At 56.8% G+C, this 22,437-nt stretch overlaps 2 protein-coding genes across 7 annotated transcripts; one reads left to right on the top strand and one right to left on the bottom strand.

Moving 5' to 3' along the window:
- Positions 1 to 121: 121 nt before the first annotated feature.
- TARBP2 (TARBP2 subunit of RISC loading complex) lies at positions 122 to 5,409 on the bottom strand. Of its 3 annotated transcripts, none has more exons than XM_059403284.1 (9): positions 5,073 to 5,409; positions 4,344 to 4,508; positions 3,430 to 3,532; positions 2,759 to 2,851; positions 2,116 to 2,188; positions 1,783 to 1,900; positions 1,352 to 1,479; positions 730 to 931; positions 122 to 565 (listed from the first exon to the last, which is right to left on the bottom strand). In XM_059403284.1, the coding sequence occupies exons 2-9, from the start codon at positions 4,501 to 4,503 to the stop codon at positions 408 to 410; spliced, it is 1,035 nt and encodes a 344-aa protein (XP_059259267.1). In that variant the 5' UTR covers positions 4,504 to 4,508; positions 5,073 to 5,409; the 3' UTR covers positions 122 to 407. The 3 variants fall into 3 exon arrangements, with proteins under 3 accessions (XP_059259267.1, XP_059259266.1, XP_059259268.1); XM_059403283.1 differs by having other exon boundaries at positions 4,344 to 4,513; positions 5,073 to 5,402; XM_059403285.1 differs by lacking the exon at positions 3,430 to 3,532 and having other exon boundaries at positions 2,759 to 2,834; positions 4,344 to 4,513; positions 5,073 to 5,407.
- Positions 5,410 to 6,965: 1,556 nt separating this feature from the next.
- Positions 6,966 to 22,232, top strand: MAP3K12 (mitogen-activated protein kinase kinase kinase 12). 4 transcript variants are annotated; one of them, XM_059403240.1, is made up of 15 exons: positions 6,966 to 7,171; positions 7,514 to 7,679; positions 15,927 to 16,408; positions 16,731 to 16,914; positions 17,074 to 17,265; positions 17,537 to 17,695; positions 17,809 to 17,967; positions 18,662 to 18,770; positions 18,974 to 19,083; positions 19,208 to 19,324; positions 19,443 to 19,580; positions 19,778 to 20,402; positions 20,598 to 20,668; positions 20,757 to 21,030; positions 21,471 to 22,232. In XM_059403240.1, exons 3-15 carry the CDS (start codon positions 15,964 to 15,966, stop codon positions 21,567 to 21,569), a joined length of 2,682 nt encoding a protein of 893 aa, XP_059259223.1. In that variant the 5' UTR covers positions 6,966 to 7,171; positions 7,514 to 7,679; positions 15,927 to 15,963; the 3' UTR covers positions 21,570 to 22,232. The 4 variants fall into 4 exon arrangements, with proteins under 4 accessions (XP_059259223.1, XP_059259225.1, XP_059259226.1 ...); XM_059403242.1 differs by lacking the exon at positions 7,514 to 7,679; XM_059403243.1 differs by lacking the exons at positions 6,966 to 7,171; positions 7,514 to 7,679 and adding an exon at positions 12,082 to 13,194.
- Positions 22,233 to 22,437: the final 205 nt, after the last annotated feature.

The following is a 22,437-nucleotide window of genomic DNA, read 5'->3' as shown; positions in this document are numbered from 1 at the left end:
CTGCAGGAACACAGGTGATGGGGCCTCCTGCCACCAGAACAAGATAGGGAGGCACAACAGGATACCCTGATGCTAACCTCCTCTGCTGTCGGCCCTAGGTAGGGGAACAGAAAGAGCAGGGTTTAAGAATCCAAGAGGAAGCACATTTATTCCAGGCTCTCAGGGAGAGCCCCCAGATTTCATTCCCACTCATCATCATCAGTGCCATGAGGACAGATCTTGGGCCAGCCAAGGCCCCGTGTTCCCTGGCTGCTGGCCCGGTGTTCTCCTCAGCCTGCAGGCAGGCAGTCTGTGTCAGAGGTAGAGACGGCACCTCCAGGGTAGGGGGGCACCAGAGCTGAACAGATGCGTGGGCTGGGGGAAGAAGAGCAGGGAGCCAGGAGGCGTGTCTGAGTCCGGCTGGGGCTTTACTTGCTACCTGCCATGATCTTGAGGTACTGCAGAGCCCGGCGAGCAGCCTCCCCACGAGCTGCCTCTCTGGTGGTCGCGGAGCCGTGACACACAGTCGCTGGCTGCGTGGACAGCTCCACCAGGCACTGGCAGAGCCCGCTCAGGCTCAGTTCCTCTGGAGACCGAAAGAGAGGATGGAGGTGGTGTTGGGTGGGAAGGCAGCACGGGGAGGGGGGTATCCGTATCCTCGTGGTCGTGCCCTCCCCAACTCCCTGTGGGCCCGTCCGTACTTGCTCTGGCTCAGTCCCCACCATCCCCTGGCCTCCCAACTAGCCATACCAATATCCAGGTAGCTGACATGGAAGGCCTGCTCCTCAGACAGCTCACTAAGGACACTGCAGCAGGCAGGGCCCAGAGCACCTAAAGCGCCCAAGGAACAGCTGCGGAGGGACAGGATCTTCTCTCCCACTGAGTTCCGCAAAGAATCCCAAGTGCAGCCTGGACCCCGGTTCCGAAGTCCATCCAGGCGGGAGCCCACACCCTGACAAGATGGTGACAGTGAGAAAGATGCAGCCATGAGCTGAGACCCAGGCATTTAACAGGACATTCAATGTCAAGGAGAAAAAAACCCCACAAAAGGAATGCTCCATCCAGCCAGCCTTCCCCAAGTTGGCCCCCTCTAACTACTGGAGTCTGGGCCAGGGGTCCAGGCAGCCTTCCTCATTCCAGTAAGTGCAGGCTCCAGGGCTCCAGCCCTGGCCCAGCTCCCCACAGCACTCGCCAGGTAGGCCTACAGCTGAGGTTGTGGGGAGGGGGACAGCCAAGGAGGTCTGGGAGAAAAATGGGCAGGAGCTGGCCTGGGATCCAGAGAGGCTCACCCCCAGGTGACAGGCCCAAGTCCCCAGTGTCCTGCCTGGCATGGAGGATGGACCACAGGGCCTGGCCCACACAAGCCACTTACAATGGAGAAGTGATCGTCATCGGGCTCTGCCTCATTCCCATCCCGGGCATCCAGAGGCACCGTGTGCACTCGAAGCAGCATTTTGGCTGCCGCATTACGCTTTGCCAGCTTTTTGGAGGTGCCACTGCCTGCGTGTGGGGAGAAGGTTGCTGGGTTATGATTCCCAACAGGCTTTCCAGTGCTTTCCACCCAGCTCAAGCTTGGGGGTCCCCTGTGGGATGTCAATTGGAAAGAGGAGCTTGGGCCCTGCCATGCACCTAAGAACCTGGTCAGCCAGAGAGGGTGGGGGGAGGCCAGGACAAAGCAGCAGCTGGGAGAAGGAGCTGAGCCAGGGGTCTCGGCCAGGACAGTGAGGCTGTAGCATAGAGAGGCTAGGAGTGGCCTGTAGCCAGGGCTGGAGTAGCTTCAAGAACTCCCCTCTGCCCAGTTACCAATCTCAATGAAACGTTCCACTCGGCAGGTCATGGTAAACTCTTTGCGGTGGGCTGGCCCAGACTCCTGGGTCACCGTGTACTCGGGCAACCGCCAGCCTTTCTGCACCACCAGCTCCTTGGGAGGGAGAAACAAGGGTGCACAAGGCAGAGTGAGAAAAGACTCCTTACATCCTCTCCCTCCTACCCTGGGAGCCTCAAATTCCAGGGAGGAGGAACGAAGGGGATGGGAAAAGCCCTCAGAACAGGGGAAGAGCTCCCACATAACCGTCCCTCACAGCCCCAGGTCCAAGGAAAGACAGGCATGCATGGGAAATGAGGATGGGGGCACACCTGCAGAGCGCCAACAGGATTGCACTCAGACTGCTGAGGGGACACGGGGGGCTGCACCTCCATGGGGGGGTTCCTGAAGGAACAAGGGTCCAGGGCCAAAACTGATGGGGCTGTCCCTTTTGTGGCTCTCCATGAGTCCTAAGCTCTGCTCTGGTGTCCCCACAAACATCTCCCTAGTGTCTGCCAGGCAAGCAGCTGTCTCTCCAAACATCCAGCCTGCTTCCTCCTTTTCCCACCCAAGTGAGGTCTCTTCCAGGGCCCAGGCCCATTTAGATTTTTCTGGAACACTGGATCATCACCTTGGCAGGACAGTGGGCGAGGGGCTGTATATCCAGTCCCTGGAAGCACCTGATGGGAGGCATACACAGGACCATCATGTGACCAACTCAGAAGAAAATGGGGCCTTCGAGACCCTTGAACATGGTCAAACACCTCATCCCTATGGCTATTTAAAAGTCATAAATTACCTCCTGTCCCAAGAGCTTACCAACTGGTGCAAATTCTTCAAATTCTGGTCCCCATCTATTCCATCCTCTGTTTACTCTCAGACTTCCTCCTGCCTGACCAGCTGGGGCCAAGGGCTGGGGGACCAGGAGCCAGGACCCCTTCCTCCCCCTTCAGGCCAGCAGGAAATACAAGATACCTGGTTGGAACAGCAGATGGAACAGGAGTAGCAGCTGCAGCAGGAATAACTGGAATGTCCTCAGGCAGTGAAGCGTCTAGGGGAGAAAAAGAACTTCCCGAGGGGAAGGGGGCCTTTGATTCACACCCATGTTGGGGGTGGGGGGAGTAGAGGGTGGGGACCCAGGTCCTTCTGACCTGCCCATTCCCTAAGAAAATTCCTTCCCACTGGAGCCAAAGACTCAGGGAAGCTTAACCACCAGCTTTTCCTCCTCAGAGCCTTTGCTGCCAAACACTGGATCAAGAAGACTAAGAAAAGGGGAAGGAGGGTCTCTTCCTACCCAAGAAACACGGGGAGGCAAAAACCTCCAATGTAAGTTTGGAAGAGGGAAGGACAACGTGCTAGAGAGAGGAGGCATGTTGGGGTGCAACCCCTCTAGCCTCAGCCTCCACCCCTTTCCCTCCCTAGCCGGGCCCAAACCACAGGCACAGCCCCTTGACATTCCCCCCAAAGGGTCCTTCACAGCAGCAGAAGCCCTGGCAGCATCCTGCTCTGTCCAGAGGAAACTCTCAGGAAGGGGCCAGGTCAAGGTGGCTAAGTGTCACCAGGCCAGGCTACTGGGCAGAGGAGGTGGCGCAGGGGCCTGGGTTCCTGGCAGGGCCTCTAGGAAGCCTCGGCTGTTCCTCCCTCACCTGCTGTCCTCCAGGGCCGGCTCCAGCATGCTCCCCCCTTTGAGGTGTTTGAGGGCCACCTCAGCTGCCTTGTGCTTGGCTGCCTTCTTGCTGGGGCCCTGACCTGAGAGAGGGGCGTGGGCAATACTGGAGGTCACTGGGAGGACAGAAGAAAAACCAGCATCCCACAGCTTCTCTCCTCATAGCTGGAGGGAGTCAACCAAGCCCCTCTCACCAACTGCCCCTGCCCAAGACTGGAAATGTTACACTAGTTGCTAGAAGGAAGGGCTTTTATCTTCCCCAGAGCTCCCCAAACCAAGCCGTGTCAGGCGGAAGCCCCTGAGCTCAGACACCTTGGGTGGAGATTCTTTCTCTGCTTTACTTTCCTCTGGGAAGCACCTTCTTTTCTCTCAATAAATAGAGATGGCTGGAAAAGCAGAAAGAGGGTAGGCTCTAGAGTCAAGGCCTGGCTCTGCCACTCACTAGACATGTGACCTTACACCACTCACTGAAATCCCTCTGAGTCTCATTTCCCTCCTGTTCAACTTGAGGATACTACCACCTCTATCGCAGGATCAGAATGTGGTTTAAGATTAACTAGGAATTTGGTCAAGCACCTGGAACAGAGCCCAGGGCAGCAGGCACTGACTCCCCCCAAATACTTCACTGAGAATTTGGCTTATCTCCTCTTTCTCCTCTAGGATGATGACAATCTGCCAGATCACTGTCCCAGTCCTGTGTGCTCCTCTAACTCTCCCAAGCCCTACCCACCTCCTCAAAGACCCATTTTCCCAAACCAGTCAGTGGCTTTTCCCCTGAAATCTCTCCTTCCCTCACTGGCTTTGGAGAAAAGGACTGGGAAGAGACTCCAAGAAACAAAGCCAACAGGGCCCTGGGAATGCACACCCCAGCCAGGATGCCCAAGCCTTCCTCACCAGTGCAGCTGGTGTCGCCAACGGTGACCCGGAAGGTGAAATTAGGCTGGTGGGCTTGGCCCTCGGCTTTGAGGAGGTCGTACACGGGCGTCTTCCCTATTCTGGTCCCATACTCCTGCAGAAGGCTGATCGGGGTCTTGCCCGGGTTGGCTGCCAGCATTTGCTCTATACTGGGGGAAGCGGGGGGCACAGACTCTTATCACACGTCCAACTCTGCACCCACCTGGCCAAGCACTGTCATATCAGACCCAGGCACACTATGGGGGACATAGGGTCCAAGGGACCCCGGAGAGTAGAGAAGACATTAGCTGGATTCAATGTGGAGTAGGGATGCAGGCTGGGAAAGCAGGGTGCACTGCCCCCAGAGCAAGCGGGGAATGCACTATTCCAGTCTCAGTTGAGGAGGAGGAGCCCGTACCCCAGTGCAGTTAGGAAGTGCATGTCCCCTGACACAGTGCAGGCCAGGGACCCGGTACCCACCAAATGCACTGAATGTCGAGAGCATAAAGCCCAGTGCCCCAAGTGCAGTCTGGGAACCAGGCCAACCCCAAACTATTTAGAGCAAGAGACAGTGGCCACTGCCGGGATGCATGCCGGGAACCACGGCCCACTACCCCAGTGCTTGCCGGGAACAACCCTCAGGCCAGGTGCATGCTGGGGCCGCGCCGCTACCTCCTCCGCACCGCGCCACGCTTTACGCCCGGCAGGGATCGGTACAAAGCGGCTCACCTGGGCAGCCCGCAGCCCGTGGTAGTGCCGGAGCCCTGTTCCTCTTCACTCATTCCCACCTCCGTCCCCGCGGGCGCCACCGCGACTGCAGCCTCAATGTACCCCAATACACCGCCGACGAGCTAGGGCCGGGGCCAAGCCCCGAGTCGCGGCCGGTCGGGCCCGGCGCGGGGCATGCCGGGACATGGAGTCCCCCGCCCACCCGACTCCATGAGTCTCCACCCGGAGGGGAGCTGTCCGCCCCACAACCCTCCGCGTGATTTGCCCCGGCAGGTAGCACCGCCTTCTGGGAGGAGCGGAGTCGTCCAATGTCGCTTCCCGAGCTGAGGGCGGTTTTGTGTGTGTGTGTGGGTGGGTCTGTGTGTGTCTGTGTGTGTCTGTGTCTCTGTGTGTGTGTTTGTGCGCGCGCGCTTTTTTTTTTTTTTTTTTAATAGCGTCCCGCCTCCTTTTTTCCGCGTCTCCTCTCCCTGGAGCGGGCATGCGTAGTAGCAGAGTGGAAGCAGCTGGGGGCGGGGCGGTAAGGGCTAACTGGAGCCCTCGACTCTTTGACTCCCCGAGGAAACTACAGAACCCAGGCGCTCGCGCGCCAGCTTTGTCGCAGCTGGAGGGGCAGGGTCAGGCATGCACGAAAAGCTTCGCGGTATAATTGGTTATTTCCGATTGTGCTTACTTCTCTAGGCAGATAGCAATTGGTTACTTTACTTAGAAGGCAGGGACAAGGAAAGAGTCATCCCCCTCTGGCTCCGCCTCTTTACTGAGGAAAGGTTGTGATTGGTCCGGGGGCGAGGCGGCTGTCGGATCCTGGCTCTTTGCAGGCTTTGGGGGGGTGGCCCTTACCTGGACGCGGGAGGAGACTGTTCTTTGCCCCTGAAGCGGTGGGGCAAGCCAAGTGTGTCTCAGGCAGTGCTCCTTCAGCGCTCGACCTAAACTCCTGGCCCTTAGGCCTTCGTCTCACAGCACCTGCTTCCTTTCCCTAAGTTGCCCTTCACCTCCCTTCCCCTTAATTCTAGCCCGCAGCCTGTCTGGTTTCAGTTCTTTTCTAAAGCCTTTTTAAAATGACCCTAGTGAACCTTTCTGTAGCTGTCCAGGAGATCCCCTTTGGAGCCTGAGAATCGGGCTATAGTGGGACAATAGGACTAGAAGGACGAAAACTAGTCGTGGTCTCATTCCCTCTGCCTGTGGGTCTTGGTCTCTCAGCCGAAGAGACAGCAAGAGAGGCTTCTGGCCTCTTAAAACTAATCCACTAATCTGGGTGCAGAGCAGAACACTTACGTTTGGGTCCCAGAGCTCCAGTCTCTCCTCCCCAAAGTCTTATGACCACGGGTTAAAAGATGTTGGAAAATCTTGTGACCTTGGAGAGAGATCACGAAAATGTCTGGTTCTAATGAGTGTCCTGAGAATGGGTCAGGTAGCGGAGGTCCAGGGCAATCTTGGAATGATCATGAGGAACGCTGGAGGGGGACGGGGAATTGAGCTGAGTGGATTCCAATTGGGTAAAACTGGAGTGGTGACAATTAGGGGAAGGAAATCTGGCAAGATCGGCATGGCAGGGGGAGCAATGCTAGAGCTCTGGGCGGGTGGGGGGTATCCCACGTTGAAGGGCTTCTGTCTCTGGGAATAGGAAGGAGTTTATAAGACTGGTCATAGGGGGTTCCGACGGAATCAGCGTAAGGCCCGAGGTGCGACTGTCACAGGACACCGCCTGCAGGGAGGTGAGGGGCCCAGAAGGGCCAGGGACGAGCCTGGAGCGCGCCGGATGGCAGCAGCAGGCTCCTTTAAGAGGCCGGCGGCTCCAGCGCAGCATCCCCCGCTCAGGGCGTGTCCGTCCCGGGGGGCCAGGGGCGGGGGCCTTGGAAGGAGTGGGAGTTCAAGCCGAGTGGGCAAGGGGCTCGGGGTCGGGGGTCGGGGGGAGGAAGCTGGGGCTGACACCCGTGCACCCGGACACCGCACGAGCCTCGCCTGTGACAGCGCCCCGGGTCCGGTCGAGGGCAGCGGGGGGAGGAGAGAAGGAGGAGGAGAAGGAGGAGGAGGCGGGAGCAGCATCCGGAGCCGAGCTGCAGCAGCGCCGCCTTTTGTGCTGCGGCCGAGGAGCCCCTGAGGTGAGAGCCTGGCCGAGTTGGGGGGTGGGGGGCAGGGATGGGTCCCGGTCCGGGGATACGGGTGCGGAGGGAGGGTCGGGGATGCAGATGTGGCGGGGTGGGGTAGGGTGGCGCGGGGATGCTGAGGCTTCGGGGCGGAGGAAACTGGGGACCTGGACCCGACGCCTGTGGGGATGGGAAGGAGGGGAACGGAGCGGAGGGACGCCGCGGCCCAGCTTGGAGACGAAGGGCCTCCGGAGCTGGAAAGGACCGTATGGGGTGGGGGTGGGGGGATGATTGGGGGACAGACTTAAAGGACAGCGGGCAAGAGAACACCCTCCTCTCCTCCCACTCATCTTCCAGGAGGAAGAGAGGGAAGGAGGAGGAAGAGTTTGGGCCCTCTCAGGGAAGGAAAGGAAGGACGGGGCCTGATGTGCCCACCGCCTGCCTCACCACCACCCCCACTCCCACACTCAGCCCGCTGCACCTGAGGATTAGAGGGTGCGAGCACCTGTTCCTGGACGCCCAGGTGATGGCCCTCCTCCCCTTCCCTCTGATGCCCCCAATCCCCTTCTGCTGTGGTATTCACCTTCTCCATCCAGCTGTTGCTTCTTCCCCTCCCCCATTCATTTGTGGTTTTCTCCCTCTTTCTCTCCATCTCCTCTGGCTCCCCTAACCCAATTCCCCAGCCCAGGTCTTTCAAGAACCTCATCCCTTTCCCCCACACATTTCTCTAACTCCCTGGCTAAAAAATAAGCAAGAATCTGTTCCACACAGTTGTGCCTCCTGATTAACTATGGCCTTGGCTGAGGGGAGGGAAGAGGGGGTCAGAGGCTCTATAGAGAGTGGAAGGAAATCAGTGGGGTGTCCCTTAGCATAGAAGGAGTCCCACCTTTGGGGACTTTAACTCTGCACCTGCTCCCTCTTGAGAGAAGAGTGGGTGGGTGGCCCTCAGCCAAGAAGGAGTATGCCTGAGGTCTCTCCCCAACCCAGAGTCCTCTCAGCCACAACCACCGCCTCCCTCCAAATGACATTTCCCTTCCATCTCGCAGGATGGACTCCGTGGCTCTGGGAGCTCTGATTGTCACCTGGAGGGTAATATCGAGGGAAGGCAAGCACAAGGGATTCTGGAAGGAAAGGGGCCAAGAGCTCCCTGGCCTTCCTGTCCAGACAGCAAAGTTTCCCAGAGCACTATTCAGGGCCTGCTCTCTCCCATCTCACACTTCAGGGTGGCTAAGAGTGCTTACCCTCTTGGGGGGGAAGTGCCAACCACTCATCCGTTCTCCCAGTGGGGACTGAGGTGATGCTGGGGAGACCAAAGGTGTGATATCCCAACTCCAGCACCCATGAAAACACAACTAAATACCCATCCCCGAATTAAACCCAGCTTTGGGCAGAGGCGACAAGAAGTTTAAGTAAGGACTGGCTTTGGACATCCTGTGTGTCCTTACAGCTAAGGATGGCAGGACCCCTCTCAAACCAACTGCTGTGTCCCCGTCCTTCCCCTGGAGGTGACAGAATGGTCATCTGGCTTCCAGGAAGAGGACCCTAAATCCTAGTGCCCACCACCCCAAACTTGCCCAGTGGCATCTCACATGTGGTCCTCCCTCTCCCCTGCCTGGCCTGGGGAGGAAGAAGGGACTAGAAGTCCCTCCTGGGGCAGAAGGAGGATACTGTGAAGACAGGCTAGCAGGTGACACGTGGGCTTCATGAGGGGTTGACCACAGCGACTGGTCTGTCTTGTTTGTTTCCAGGAGGACCAGGGTCATCTTTGCTTTTGGAGAAGGTGCTGAGGTAGGAACACTAGGGCTGAGGGGCCTCAGGGTCATTCAGGACAAAGAGCCCTTGGCCTTGGGTTCCTTCTCGCGGTGCTCTTCTTTTTGCCCCTTGCGTTTGCCCACCTCCCTTTCCACCCGTACCCCCTCTACTGCCGATGAGGAAAAGGGGAAGAAGGGAAGGGAATCATATTTATAAAAGAAACCCTGCTCCTGCTTGTTAGGCACTTTTCGGCGTGGCTCGTGTTTCTAGGGAGCTTCATGCTTCGTGTGTGCCGGGTCCTGGGCCAGGAACCTTGCTGAGATTCTCTCACTAGTGTTAAAAGACTAAGAGTTGAGTGTTCTTTTCATCCCTGTCTTAGGGATGAGGAAACTGAAACTTAAAGAAGTAATTTCTTTGAACTTTGGGGAAAGAGCTTAGGTCTTGGACTTAGGGCTGTCTAACCCAGAACCACTGTGTTCTAGACTGTATGACCGCTGTGACAGGGGTACCTCAATCCGTTCAGAGAGAAGAAACAGGTTTGTTCAGAAGTGTCTTACTCCAGATTGCCTGCCTGGTCAGGAGCAGAGACAGGACATCAACCAAACCTCTCTAATTCCCAGGCTACCCACTCACCCACTGTCCCAAGCCAGGTGACAGGAGCAGATGGGCACTCCTGATTTTTATTTCTCATTTTCAATTCAAAATCTGATTTTTTTTTTATTTTAAAAGCAATTGAAACTTATTAATGAAATATTAGAAAATACAGATAAGCCACAAGAAGGAAATAAAAGCATCCACAACTCCACCTACCTAGAAATGGTTACACTTCAGTATCTGTCCTTCCAGATCTTTTTATATTTTTATTTCTTTATGATTTTTGATCTTCCAGATCATTTTAAATGCACATCCACCCCAGGAACTATTTGCTTAAATGTGCTGTACTTCTTCTGGGTCCACCTAAGGGCCTGAGTAGGAGGGACACTCTGGCGCTTCATACTCTGCTTCTACCCCTCCTTTCCCTTCCCTCCTGACCTTAAAGGGTAGGGCTGTGGGGTGATCCCGGGCTACGTTGGCCAGGGGTGAGTATGTGGTGCAGGCCTTCTCCCTTAGTCCAGAGGAGGTGGAATGATAGGATTTGTAGAGGAAGGACTGAGGGTCTGGTAGCAAAGAGGCCAATGACTGGGGACTCCAGCACCCCATGGCCACTGGGACCCGATATTGAGAAAAGTCCTGCGGAATTAGAAGGTCTGAGACCCAGTCTGCCTTTTTCTGGTCAGATGAAGAGCTGGCCTCTCCAGAAGCCACAAAGACAGACCTGGTGTCCAACTAACCAGGAGGACAGTCAGGACCCAGGCAGTGTGCTCACAGCATTCCCCACATCATCTTAAACTGTCCCCACCCCAGAAGGTAGAGGGGGCCTTGAAGGGGTAACATTCTTCAACTTGTGGCAAAACTAAGGTTCTGGCTCTGATCTCTCCAAATCCAAAGTCAGCTCTTTTTTCCTAAATAGCCCTGCCCCCTCCCCCTGCCCTGTTTCTGCCCAGCTGACTGGAAGAAGAGGTGGTGGCACCAGGGGGGGCATCTCAGGACTTGACCTGTATGAGGCTGGGGGGTACCTGGATTTAGGGGTGATCTCCAATTTACCCCAAGTTTGTTGGGGAAGACATTTCCCCCTGATGAAGGCACTGACAAAGTTGTAGTGCCTTCCATCTGAAAAGAACCCTGTATTCAAAAAGAAAAACAGCTGCAGCCGGTGGCCAGGAGGCAAGGTCAAGAGGGGTCATGGTCCTTTATCCTATCAGGATCTCAAAGCCTGTAGAGATGGAACTAGCATTGTGCCCCAGAATCTTGGGTTTCCTTTCCCTGTGAAGACCTTGCTTCGCACCCTCACTCAAGAGAGAAGAACGTCCCTCTTTTTCCTGAGGACAAACTGAGGTCCAGGGCAGTGGTGAGTGCTCAGTGTGAGAGCCTGCAATTTAGACAGATGGCCTAGCCTCTCAGCTGAGCCCCCAAGACTGCCAGACATGCAACTTGGCCTTGAGATTGTGCTGTTAGAACAGAACAGGACAGGAGAGAGAATTCGAAGGGTTCCCTTGCCACAAGCTTCCAGCACTTCGGACAGGAGAACCAGGAGGAGGAAGAAGCAGAGGGACCTTCCAGGACCCACTCCACCACAGGCTCCTGAGTGGGCACTCTGGGAGTCATCAGCAGAGAATCAGGTAGCTGAAACCGAATTAGGACCTCCCAGGACTCTGAGGACTCAAGAGGCTCAAGAGAGCCTCTTGCCCTGGCAGATGTAGGATTTAGGGACCACTCTGTCCCCTCACCCAATGTGGAATTCTGCGCAGTAAGCGCTTGGTAAATATGGTTGACAGGATGATGGAGATATCCACCCACTCCTGTCACATCTCTGCCCTTCCTCCATGCTCTGCATAATTGATGGCCAGGGACGCAGTTCCCCTCCCCCAAGGTGACCTAATGTCTAGGCCAGGGGCTTCTGGCATAACGTGCCCCCAAAGTCCTGGCGCCAAGGCCCAGCTGGGGGGCAGTGGGACACAGCTGGTAGGTCAGAGATAAAGGAAACTGAGAGGGCTGTGTGTTGGGAGAGGAATCTCCAGTTGACTGTAGCTCCCTGGGGCCTGGCTTCCCCTGACTCCCTCAGGTCAGTCTGGATGAGCTGTGTTAGCCTAAGGACAGGTTGGCGGTGGCCTGAGGAGCCCAGCTAGAGACCCTCCCTTTCCCTGGATCACATCTCCTACTTCTTCAGGTAACTCCCACTGCCCTAAAAGACAAACAGGTGAAATGGTTTCTCTCCCTGTCTCCCTAGTTGCGAGCCCTTGGATACCAGAGGGGCCTCTGGGGAAGCCTGGTGAACTGGAGGGAGGCTTGGTGGCAAGTGCCTGAGCATGTCACCCTCTCTATGCCTGAAACTCCTAGTTGCCAAACACCACATGAGGACTGAGAACTTTAAAAATCCAGGTGTGGTGCCTAGTCAAGGCTCAGCTTCTAAATAGGAAAGACTTGGGAAGGGCACAGATGGTCTCCACGTTTTCCAGTTCTTTCTCCGCTACTTTTTTCTCAGTGCCCTCTCTGCTTTTCACATTCAGGCGTTCAATCCATCCTTTTCCGATTTGATTCTCCCTGCGCTTCACCGTTGCGGTCTCTGAATTTCTCCGCTCGCCACCCCCACCCCGCCCCGTTCTCTGGGTGTGCCTGTTGCCCTTCTGTGTCCCTATCTCCCCATCTCCTGCTTTCTCTGTGGCACTGCTCCCCACATTCCAAGCCGAGTCCCCGCTCCCCAGCACCAATGGCTCTCCCTCCACTCGGTGCCCGGGCCGAAGATGGGTCTGCATGAGAGGTCGAGGGAGGTATGCGAAGGAGGGCAGCGCACCGGTGGCCGACTGAGGGGGCCCGGGATCGGAACCCTGATCCCCGCCGGGCTCCGGACCACCAGCACAGGCACCGGCCCGGGTCAGGGGCGGGGCCCAGGCGCAGCCCCGCCCCCGCCGCCGCCGCTCACGTGACTCTGGGCTAATCTTGTCCTGGTGACTTCACACGCCGCCTCGGGCACAGTCGTCATGGTTACGCCGCAGCGCCCAGCGCTTCCCCCAACCCGCTGAGTCCCCTCCCCTTCCCCACCCGGACCCCCTCCTTCCGCCGCCGGGCCCCCGCCCGGTTCCAGCCACGCGGCCCGTGCCACGTGACGGCCGGGAAGGAGGTCGGGAAGGGGGAGGGGGCGCTGGGGCCGTAACCCCTTCCTCCCCGCCTCGGAGGGCCTTCCTGGGGCTTCCCGCGGGACCCGCGAACCGCCTGATCCAGCCCACCCTACTTGCGAAAGGTGGCTACCTTTCCAGCCACCCTGCCTTGGGGGCGCAGGCCAAAGCCCTGGGATCCTGCGGAGTAAATTCTTGGCCTGGGTTTGTCTGTCGTTGGCATTACGGTGTACATCTACTCCCCTCCACGGCGCCGATAGCTCGTAGGATATTTTGAGGATTCAGAGGCTGGAAATGACTGTGACTAAAGCTTTCTGAGTCTGTTTACTGAAGAATATAGAGGGACCGACGGGTACAGCTCCATCCCTGGGTGGCGGTGAAGAGCCAGGGAGCTCCTGCATCTTTAGCGTAGGGGCGGCCTTTAGGACGACCGTCCTGCCCGCGCGCCCGTGCTGGGCGAAGCCTAGGATCCCGGGCGAGAGCGTCGGGGGTCTCATGGAGGGCGGGCTGTCGGAGGAGCCGGACGCCTGAGCCCACAGTGCCTCCGGACTAATGGGAGCCACGATGAAGGAGGTACAGGGGGGCTGTGCCGGCCCGATATCAGCTCAGAGCGGGGGGGGGGGGGGGGGGGGGGGGGGAAGACAGGCAGGAAGGAACACTTCCAGGACTGAGTGAGATTTGGAGAGATGGCTGGGGAAGCGACTTCCAGGAAGAGAACGCCCGGGGGCGGAGCTTGCGGCTTTTCCTCAGAGAGGGCACCCGGGGCAGATTATCCAGTACCTCTGTCACTTGGGGCGAGTGTCGTTTTGAGGATTAATTGAGCTAATGCGCCTGTCGGCAGAGGCTAACGTACTTCGTAAGCCTTGCCTAAGTTAGCCATTCTCATTAGGGGCCTTGGCACAGAAGCCCCATGTAGCCTGGTGTCAGCTCTCTATGGCCCAGGTGCCAATAGCAGTGGGAGACGAGGCTGGCGAGGGACCTGAGCATGGAGATAAGGCTGGTGGGCCAAGGGCAGTAGGGGGTTCTTAAAGGGCTTGAAGCAGAAGAGGGGGTGCTGGCCAATCTGTGTTTTAGATAGATCCTTCTAAAGAGTCGTGGAAAATGGGAGTGGGGTGGGGGTGGGGGACGCTGTGTTAAGTACTGGGAGACTAGGAGGCAGTCTCGGGTTAGCTGACACAACCAGAGTCCAAAATTAAGACAGTGAGGTGAAACTAGAGAGAACAAACCGGCATTGGGTCAGAGCTTTTTAAATGGGCCAAAGTCAAGTAGAAATCACCTGAGGTGCTTGTTAAATATGCATGTTTCAGGCCCACCCACAAACACTGAAAAATCCTCGAGAAGCCTGGAAATTGTTACCAGAGTTGATACCATCAGGAGTGCCAAACTTCCATGTCCATCTGTGTCATCATCCAGTGGCCCCTTTTTATGTGTAGATTCCTGTCCCTCCTCTCCTGTTGTGATTCAGAGGCTCTGCTGCAGGGGTTCAGGAAGGACCCTAATATGAGGAACAGTTAGAGCATCACTGTCCTCAGGAATCCTCACATCTCAGGATCCGTTAGCAGACTAGATGTGGAGGAAGACGGAAGACTAGAATGACTCCAGATGCCAAGCTCTGGACAGGTTTGGTATAGGTTGAAGAGTTTGCTGTGCCTGAGTGATGATAGCTAGTTTATCCCCTTTGTACAGCTGGAGAAATTGAGGCCCAGTCCAGTTTGCCTGAGGTCATACAGCCAGTGTATGGCAGAGGCAAGGCTAGAATTCACATTCTGTTTTTAAACATTTATTTATTCGAGAGGGAGACAGTGCACAGGGAGAGGGAGAGAAGCAAACTCTGCTAAACATGGAGCCCGTCACAGGGCTTGATCTCACGACCTTAAGCCAAAATCAAGAGTTGGATGCTTAACCCACTGAGCCAAAAGGTGCACCCCGACTTTTAAGATTTTATTTATTTGGGGCCTCTGGGTGGCTCACTCAGCTCAGGTCATGATCTCAGAGTCTTGGGATTGAGCCCTACATCAAGCTTCTTCCTCAGTGGGGAGTCTGCTGCTCCCTCTGTTGCTCCTCTGCTTGTGCTTTCTCGTGCTCTCTTTCCCACTCTCAAATAAATAACTTTTTTAAAAAAGGATTTTAATTTTTTGAGAGATGGAGTGAGCAGGAGCTGGGGGAGGGGCAGAGGGAGAGGGAGAAACAGGCTCCCCGCTGAGTAAGGAGGAACCCAAATGCTGGGCTTTCTCCCAGGACCCTGGGATCATGACCGGAGCTGAAGTCAGATCCTCAACTGAGCCACCCAGGTGCCCTTAGAATTCCGATTTTTTTAATGGTTATTTTTAAAATAGCACCTAGTTACAAGAATTGGAACAAATCTCCATCTTCTGGAAAGCTAGTATTTGGTTTGGAAGCTGGGGATGGAGTGATGGAGAAGCAGCAAGGAGATAGGGCCTCTGTAACTGATCCCCTGAGGGAGCAGCAGAACCAATGTCAGGCCTAAGGGGGGAGAAGCAGTAGGCTTCTGCTCGTCCTGACCCAGCTTCTGCTTCTGCATCTGCCTCCCCACTGGATGGCTCTGCCATGTCTTCTGCCCCACTCCGTCCCCACCCACCCCCAGTTCGGCTGAGGGACTTCAGGCTTCCCTTACCTTGGCAACGCCCAGGTGTGTGTGAGCACTGGAGAGGGAGTCCCAGATGAGAACCCGAGGGTGCCTTGGGATGACTCTCACCTGAGACTAGTGTTCCTGTGAAGCCTCAGCCATCTCACGTGTAAGTACACCAGTGGGAGCTCCAGGTGCCTCCCCAGCACGTGGGAGGCCCAGGAATGTCCTCTCAGAGTGTCTGTGTGTCACCTGTGTGTGCCTCTGCGCCAGGGAGACCTTGGGTGTTACTATCACAGACCTGAGGCTGAGACTCAGAGTAGAAGGTGTACGTCTGAGAGACCCTTATGTGACTTCTGCATGTCCCTGGGAGCTTGAAGTGACAGAAATGGGAGCTCCAGTGGTGAATTACAGTAGTCTTCTGAGGAGAAGGGGATGAGTCTGTTACCAGAATACTTGAGTTTCTGGCACAAGCTCTGGGTCTGTGCCTGAGTGTGGGGCTGTTGCCTGGGTCCAACCTGAGAATGTTGCTCAGGGATGTTACTAATGGAGGCTCCAGAGGAAGCTCATGCGTCGGGTTACTGAGATGGGTCCCCAAGGGCGAGCGCAGCTCCAGTGGTACTTCTGGCAGGGCTGTGGGGGGCCCGGATCCCCACCAGGCTTCTGCCTCTGAGGTGTGGCCCCAGCTGACCCTCCGTCCCTCGCTCTATTCTCCTAGGGCCCACGGCCCCCCGCCGCACCCAGGCCCAGAGGCCATGGCCTGCCTCCATGAGACCCGAACACCCTCTCCCTCCTTCGGGGGTTTCGTGTCCACCCTGAGCGAGGCGTCGATGCGCAAGCTCGACCCGGACACTTCTGACTGCACCCCTGAGAAGGACCTGACACCCACCCAGTGTGTACTCCGAGATGTGGTGCCGCTGGGCGGGCAGGGCGGGGGCGGGCCGAGCCCCTCCCCGGGGGGAGAGCCGCCCCCTGAGCCTTTCGCCAATAGTGTCCTGCAGCTCCACGAGCAGGATGCAGGGGGCCCTGGGGGAGCCACGGGGTCACCTGAGAGTCGGGCATCCAGGGTCCGAGCCGATGAGGTGCGGCTGCAGTGCCAGAGCGGCAGTGGCTTTCTGGAAGGGCTCTTCGGCTGCCTGCGACCTGTCTGGACCATGATCGGCAAAGCCTACTCCACAGAGCACAAGCAGCAGCAGGAAGGTAGGCCGCATCCTCATGGGGGCCCTGTCCCTGTCTCCCCGACACCTGGTGGGCAGCCCCATCTCTCCCCCTGGGGCCCAGCCGTGGCCCCTCAGCAGCGGCCCCCCCGCAGCCCCCCCCCCCCCCCATGCCCTGGCTTTGTTGGAGGCCCCCGTGGGCTCCTTTCCCTGTTCCCTTTGGCTCCTTGGCCTCTTGTGGCTTGTTTTTGGCCTGGGCCCCCGAGTCCCTTCAGCCAGCCCCAGGCTTGCCCCTATGCTTCCCCATCCCAAGCCCCTGCGCATGGCTCCCCCAAGCCTGGTGGCACTGTGCCTCCTGTTCGCAGACCTGTGGGAGGTCCCCTTTGAGGAGATCCTGGACCTGCAGTGGGTGGGCTCAGGGGCCCAGGGCGCGGTGTTCCTGGGACGCTTCCACGGGGAGGAAGTAGCTGTAAAGAAGGTACGGGACCTGAAGGAGACGGACATCAAGCACCTGCGGAAGCTGAAGCACCCCAACATCATCACCTTCAAGTAAGATCCCAGGCAGGGGTTGAAGCCAGGGCCACTGGGCTGTGGGCAGGGGTCAAAGGGGACTGGGCAGGGACAGGGAGTAGAGAGGGTCGGTTTCCAAGTGGGAATCAGGGGCCTGCGAGGCTGGCCCAGGCCCTAATGCCCCCTTTTGGCCCCCAGGGGCGTATGCACCCAGGCTCCCTGCTACTGCATCCTCATGGAGTTCTGCGCCCAGGGCCAGCTGTACGAGGTCCTGCGGGCTGGCCGCCCTGTCACCCCCTCATTGCTGGTTGACTGGTCCATGGGCATCGCCGGTGGCATGAACTACCTGCACCTGCACAAGATTATCCATAGAGACCTCAAGTCCCCCAAGTGAGTAAGCCAGCAAGCACAGAGAAGCTGACGTGCATGGTCTCCTGCAGGTGACCCCCCAGCCAGTGTAGCCGGCTCCCTGCTTCCAGACCCCCGTCCTGAGTCCATGTGGCCCATCTCAAAAACCCTTCCCAAATGACAGTCCTATTTCGGGAGGGCTGTGGCAAGCCCCCGGCCTCTGGGTGTCCCAAATGACTTAAAGTTAGGGTTGCTGCAGCTAGAAGAGGTGTGGAGAGGGGCCTGGCCCCCAGCTGACTACAATCTTTACCAGCATGCTAATCACGTACGACGATGTGGTGAAGATCTCCGATTTTGGCACTTCCAAGGAGCTGAGTGACAAGAGCACCAAGATGTCCTTTGCAGGGACAGTAGCCTGGATGGCCCCTGAAGTGATCCGCAACGAGCCTGTGTCCGAGAAGGTTGACATCTGGTGAGGGCTGGGCTGAGCACCGAGGCGGGCAGCTAGCCAACCCTAGGGAGGGAGGGGGCTTCCAGGGCCTCTGGAGGGAGCCCCTCCCAAGGGATGTCCCCTCTTATCCCCAGGTCCTTTGGCGTGGTGCTGTGGGAACTGCTGACTGGTGAGATCCCCTACAAAGACGTAGATTCCTCAGCCATCATCTGGGGCGTGGGAAGCAACAGTCTCCATCTGCCAGTGCCCTCCAGCTGCCCAGACGGCTTCAAAATCCTGCTTCGCCAGTGTTGGTAAGGACGGCCTGGCAAAGCTGTGAAGTGAAGGGTGGTTGCTGGCAGTTGGACGGCACCTGGGAGCCAGGCCTCCAGGCCCAGAATCCTGGACGGGGAAAGAGGGACATAACTCCCTCATGACTGAGACTAACTGTGCCACCTTGGGCAAGTGTTATCATCCCCTGAGCCCGTTTCCTGGTCTGTATAAGACGGACCCCAATCCCGGCTGGCCAGAGCAGCTGGGGTGCACCTGCAAAGGGCCAGCACAGCCCCGGAGCAGGGTGGCTGGAGCAAGAGGGCTGCGTTAGAACCCAGGAAGGGGAGGGCCCTGGAGCCTTGTTTGGAACCTAGACTCTGAAAGGAGGTTGGTGATTTCCCACCTTTGGTTTACCATTTCCCCAAGCATGTCTGTCTGATGGAATTAATCAGAAAAAGATGTTCGGAAAACAGGATTAAATAGGTTTCCCTACTGCAGGACTTTGATGTGCTAATGGGAGAGCAGAGCCAGTAGACCAAGGAGCTGGTCACGGGGCACACTCTAGCGTTCTCTTCTCCAGGAAGAGTAGTGCTCCCGGATGTCCAAGGCTCCCAGATGTCTGTCTGAAACAGAAGGGTCCCCAGGGCACATCTGGGGAGAGGATGCTCTAGTTCCTTTCTGGTCATCCCTAAAATTTCTGTCTCCACTCCTCCACCCCAACTCCATGCCCTCCAGGAACAGCAAACCAAGAAATCGTCCATCGTTCCGTCAGATCCTGCTGCACCTGGACATCGCCTCAGCCGACGTCCTGTCCACACCCCAGGAGACTTACTTTAAGTCCCAGGTGTGCTGTGGGCGGGAAAAGGGACACCTTAACTCCCTCCCTCTGCAGAGAAGAGTGTGCCCTCTGAAGGGATGTGGGGATGGGTGGAAGGGATGGTAGGTTCGCTTTTAGGAGGGCTAAGACCCCATCCTGGCCAGTCCAGTGCCTACTCCCTCTGTGCTCAAAGGAGGTCCCTCACCCCTCATTGTCTTTTCACCCCCTAGGCAGAGTGGCGCGAAGAGGTAAAGCTGCACTTTGAAAAAATTAAGTCAGAAGGGACCTGTCTGCACCGCCTAGAAGAGGAGCTGGTGATGAGGAGGAGGGAGGAGCTCAGGTGTGTGCATGTGTCTGGGAAGGGGATTTCATCACCAGCAGGGACCCTGGTCCAGTTCCCAGAGACTGGGACTAATTACAGCACCAGGTGACGCTGGCTCACCTCAGAGACCCTTCTGTTTCAGACACGCCTTGGACATCCGGGAGCACTACGAAAGGAAGCTGGAGAGAGCCAACAACCTGTACATGGAGCTTAATGCCCTCATGTTGCAGCTGGAGCTCAAGGAGAGGGAGCTGCTCAGGTAACCCTATGTGCCCCATGCATCAGATCTCGTCCTCATGGAGCTGTGACACAGAGAACCTACAGAGCCTGGGTCCCCCTTTTTGATCACATGCCAGACTGAGGTGTCTTATCTTTAGGAGGGAACAAGCTTTAGAGCGGAGATGCCCAGGTCTGCTTAAATCACACCCTTCCCGAGGCCTCCTGCATGGGAACACTATGGAGAAGCTCATCAAGAAGAGGAACGTCCCACAGAAACTGTCACCCCACAGTAAAAGGTGGGACCAGAGTTCTCAAGTGGTGAGGCTGCAGATCGGCAGGGGGAGTGCTAGAAACAGGGGTGGAGACCAAGGATGCCCAGAAGATGATCTGTGGGGGGGTAGGGGGGGATAGACTTTGTACTGCCTAAGGTTGGGGAGGGCTTTCAAGTTATCAATCTGTTCATCTCAGACTTGTACTTTCCCTCCCCTACCAGGCCAGATATCCTCAAGACTGAATCTTTGCTACCTAAACTTGATGCTGCCCTGAGTGGGGTGGGGCTTCCTGGGTGTCCTAAGGGCCCCCCCTCACCAGGACGAAGTCGTCGTGGCAAGACTCGACACCGCAAGGCCAGCGCCAAGGGCAGCTGTGGAGACCTGCCTGGGCTTCGTGCAGCTTTGCCACCCCATGAACCTGGGGGACCAGGAAGCCCAGGGGGGCTAGGAGGGGGACCCTCAGCCTGGGAGGCCTGCCCTCCAGCCCTACGTGGGCTCCACCATGACCTCCTGCTTCGAAAGATGTCTTCATCATCCCCGGATCTGCTGTCAGCAGCACTGGGAGCCCGGGGCCGAGGGGCCACAGGGGGAGCTGGGGATCCTGGCTCACCACCTCCAGCTCGGGGAGATACCCCGCCAAGTGAGGGCTCCGCACCAGGCTCCACCAGCCCAGATTCACCTGGGGGAGCCAAAGGGGAGCCACCTCCACCAGTAGGGCCTGGTGACGTTGTGGGGCTGCTGGGAACTGGAAGGGAAGGGACGGCGGGACGGGGAGGAAGCCGGGCTGGGTCCCAGCACCTGACCCCAGCTGCACTGCTGTACAGGGCTGCTGTCACCCGGAGCCAGGTAAAGTATGGGGTGGTTCCTAAGCTCCTACCCTTTCCTCGTTCTCCCCTGGGCCCAAGTCCACAACTCACCTCCCATATTAGGTCTTCATCTTAAGCCATTCCCTACTTAACCCTAATGACTATGTTCTCTTCTCTTGGGTCCTTACTGACCTCTTCCCACTTCTGACCATAGTCCACTCCTCCTCTCCTGCAGAAACGTGGTATCTCATCGGAGGAAGAGGAAGGAGAGGTGGACAGTGAAGTAGAGCTGCCATCAAGCCAGAGGTGAGTGACATGTACAGGAAGTAGTGACAGTGTTTTGCTTAGCAGGCTGCAGTGTGCCAACTGTAACCCTGGCCTCTCCAACATACAGGTGGCCTCAAGGCATGAACATGCGCCAGTCACTGTCCACCTTCAGCTCAGAGAATCCATCTGATGGGGAGGAGGGCACAGCCAGTGAGCCCTCCCCCAGCGGCACACCTGAAGTTGGCAGTACCAACACCGATGAGCGGCCAGATGAGCGGTCTGATGACATGTGTTCCCAGGGCTCAGAAATCCCACTGGACCCACCTGCATCAGAGGTGGTTCCTGGCCCCGAACCCAGCTCCCGACCCATCCCACACCAGGACCTACCCAGAGGGGAGCAGGTGAGTCTCAGAAACAACTAGGTACATTAAGAGCAGATGCTTAGTTATTCAGGACTTTAGAGGTAGACAGACGAAGACACCAGAAAGCTCAGTCAGTATTTAGCCTCCAAGTCACTCAATATGCAAGCCCCGTTCCTCCCATACCAAGGGGCCTATATCCACAGGGTGGATCTGAGAGGCCCAGGGTATAGAGCACATAGTACTGTTAGTAGGTGAATGGTGCTGCTTGTACAGCAGCCATAAATCGCAGCCAGGATGAATCCTGAAACCGGGAACCTGGTGCCTTGGCATCTCATGGCCTCAGCCACTGAAATCTGAAGACCGTGAGAAATCAGGGAGCTGCTGGCTATTACAAGACCTCAGTGAAGGATCCTGAAGGAATCGATCTCTAACACCAAGAGCTGCTGAGCCTCCCCTCACTGTACTTCTCTTCTTCACAGGGCCCTCCCACTAATGAGGACTCAGACTGTGACAGCACTGAACTGGACAACTCCAACAGTGGTGAAGCCTTGCAGCCTCCAGCCTCCCTCCCTCCATGAAAGCCACTCTGATTCCTGTACATAGAAAAATTATTTATATAAATAATATATAAGCGCCACATAATCAACAGAGAAAGATGGGGCTGTCCCAGCCTTAAGTCAGGCTCAAGGGAGTCTGACCCCTGACCAATTCACCTGATGAAACTCTAGGGCTACTGGCAGCTGTGGAAATGAAGGACAAGTACTACCCTAGAGCTGTGGGTACGGGCAGACTGGCCCCTTCCTGCTTCACCCCATTATGTTCAGCGAGCGGTAAGGCAATAGAAAAGCCAGACTTGCCTCTTACGTTCCTCTATACTCTTTTCCCCCAACCCTGGGGAGGAGGAAAGGGAGCCACTTAGACTGCACTTTTTTGTTTTCCGTTTACTCTGTTTACACATTTTGCACTTGGGAGGAGGGAGGCGAAGGCTGGGTCCTCCCCTCTGAGGTTTCTCAGGTGGCAATGTAACTAATTTCTTTGTCCCTCCATTTCTCTGCCCAGGCCCTGGCTTAGGGCTGAGGGGGAGGTTAGGAGATTGTGAAAGCATGTGATGGCTCAGGCTGAAGGAAGGGGATGATAAGTTTTAAGTCCCTGCTTTTATCCTGGTGCCTGATTGGGGTGGGGACTGTCATATTGTAACCCCTGTGAAAAATCTTAAAATATAGCCACTCCACGCAGGCCCAGCTGTTGAGGGTTTTCTTGGTGAATGTATGGGGCAGTACACATGGCTGAAGTAGGAGCCTTGGACTCCAGACATGATCTGAGGACTCTGGACAAGTTCTTCCCTCCTTTTATGCTTTCTTCCTCCCACTAAATGAACATCACTCAAAGTGTCAACCTTCTAAAATCATCTGCATAAACGAGAGCAGGTACATCTTTAGGACTTTA

The sequence above is a fragment of the Mustela nigripes genome, chromosome 6 (assembly GCF_022355385.1).
Source record: "Mustela nigripes isolate SB6536 chromosome 6, MUSNIG.SB6536, whole genome shotgun sequence".
NCBI classification, from domain to species: Eukaryota; Metazoa; Chordata; class Mammalia; order Carnivora; family Mustelidae; genus Mustela; species Mustela nigripes.
Note: the sequence above shows the minus strand (reverse complement) of the source record. Positions and strands in the feature narration are given on the sequence as shown.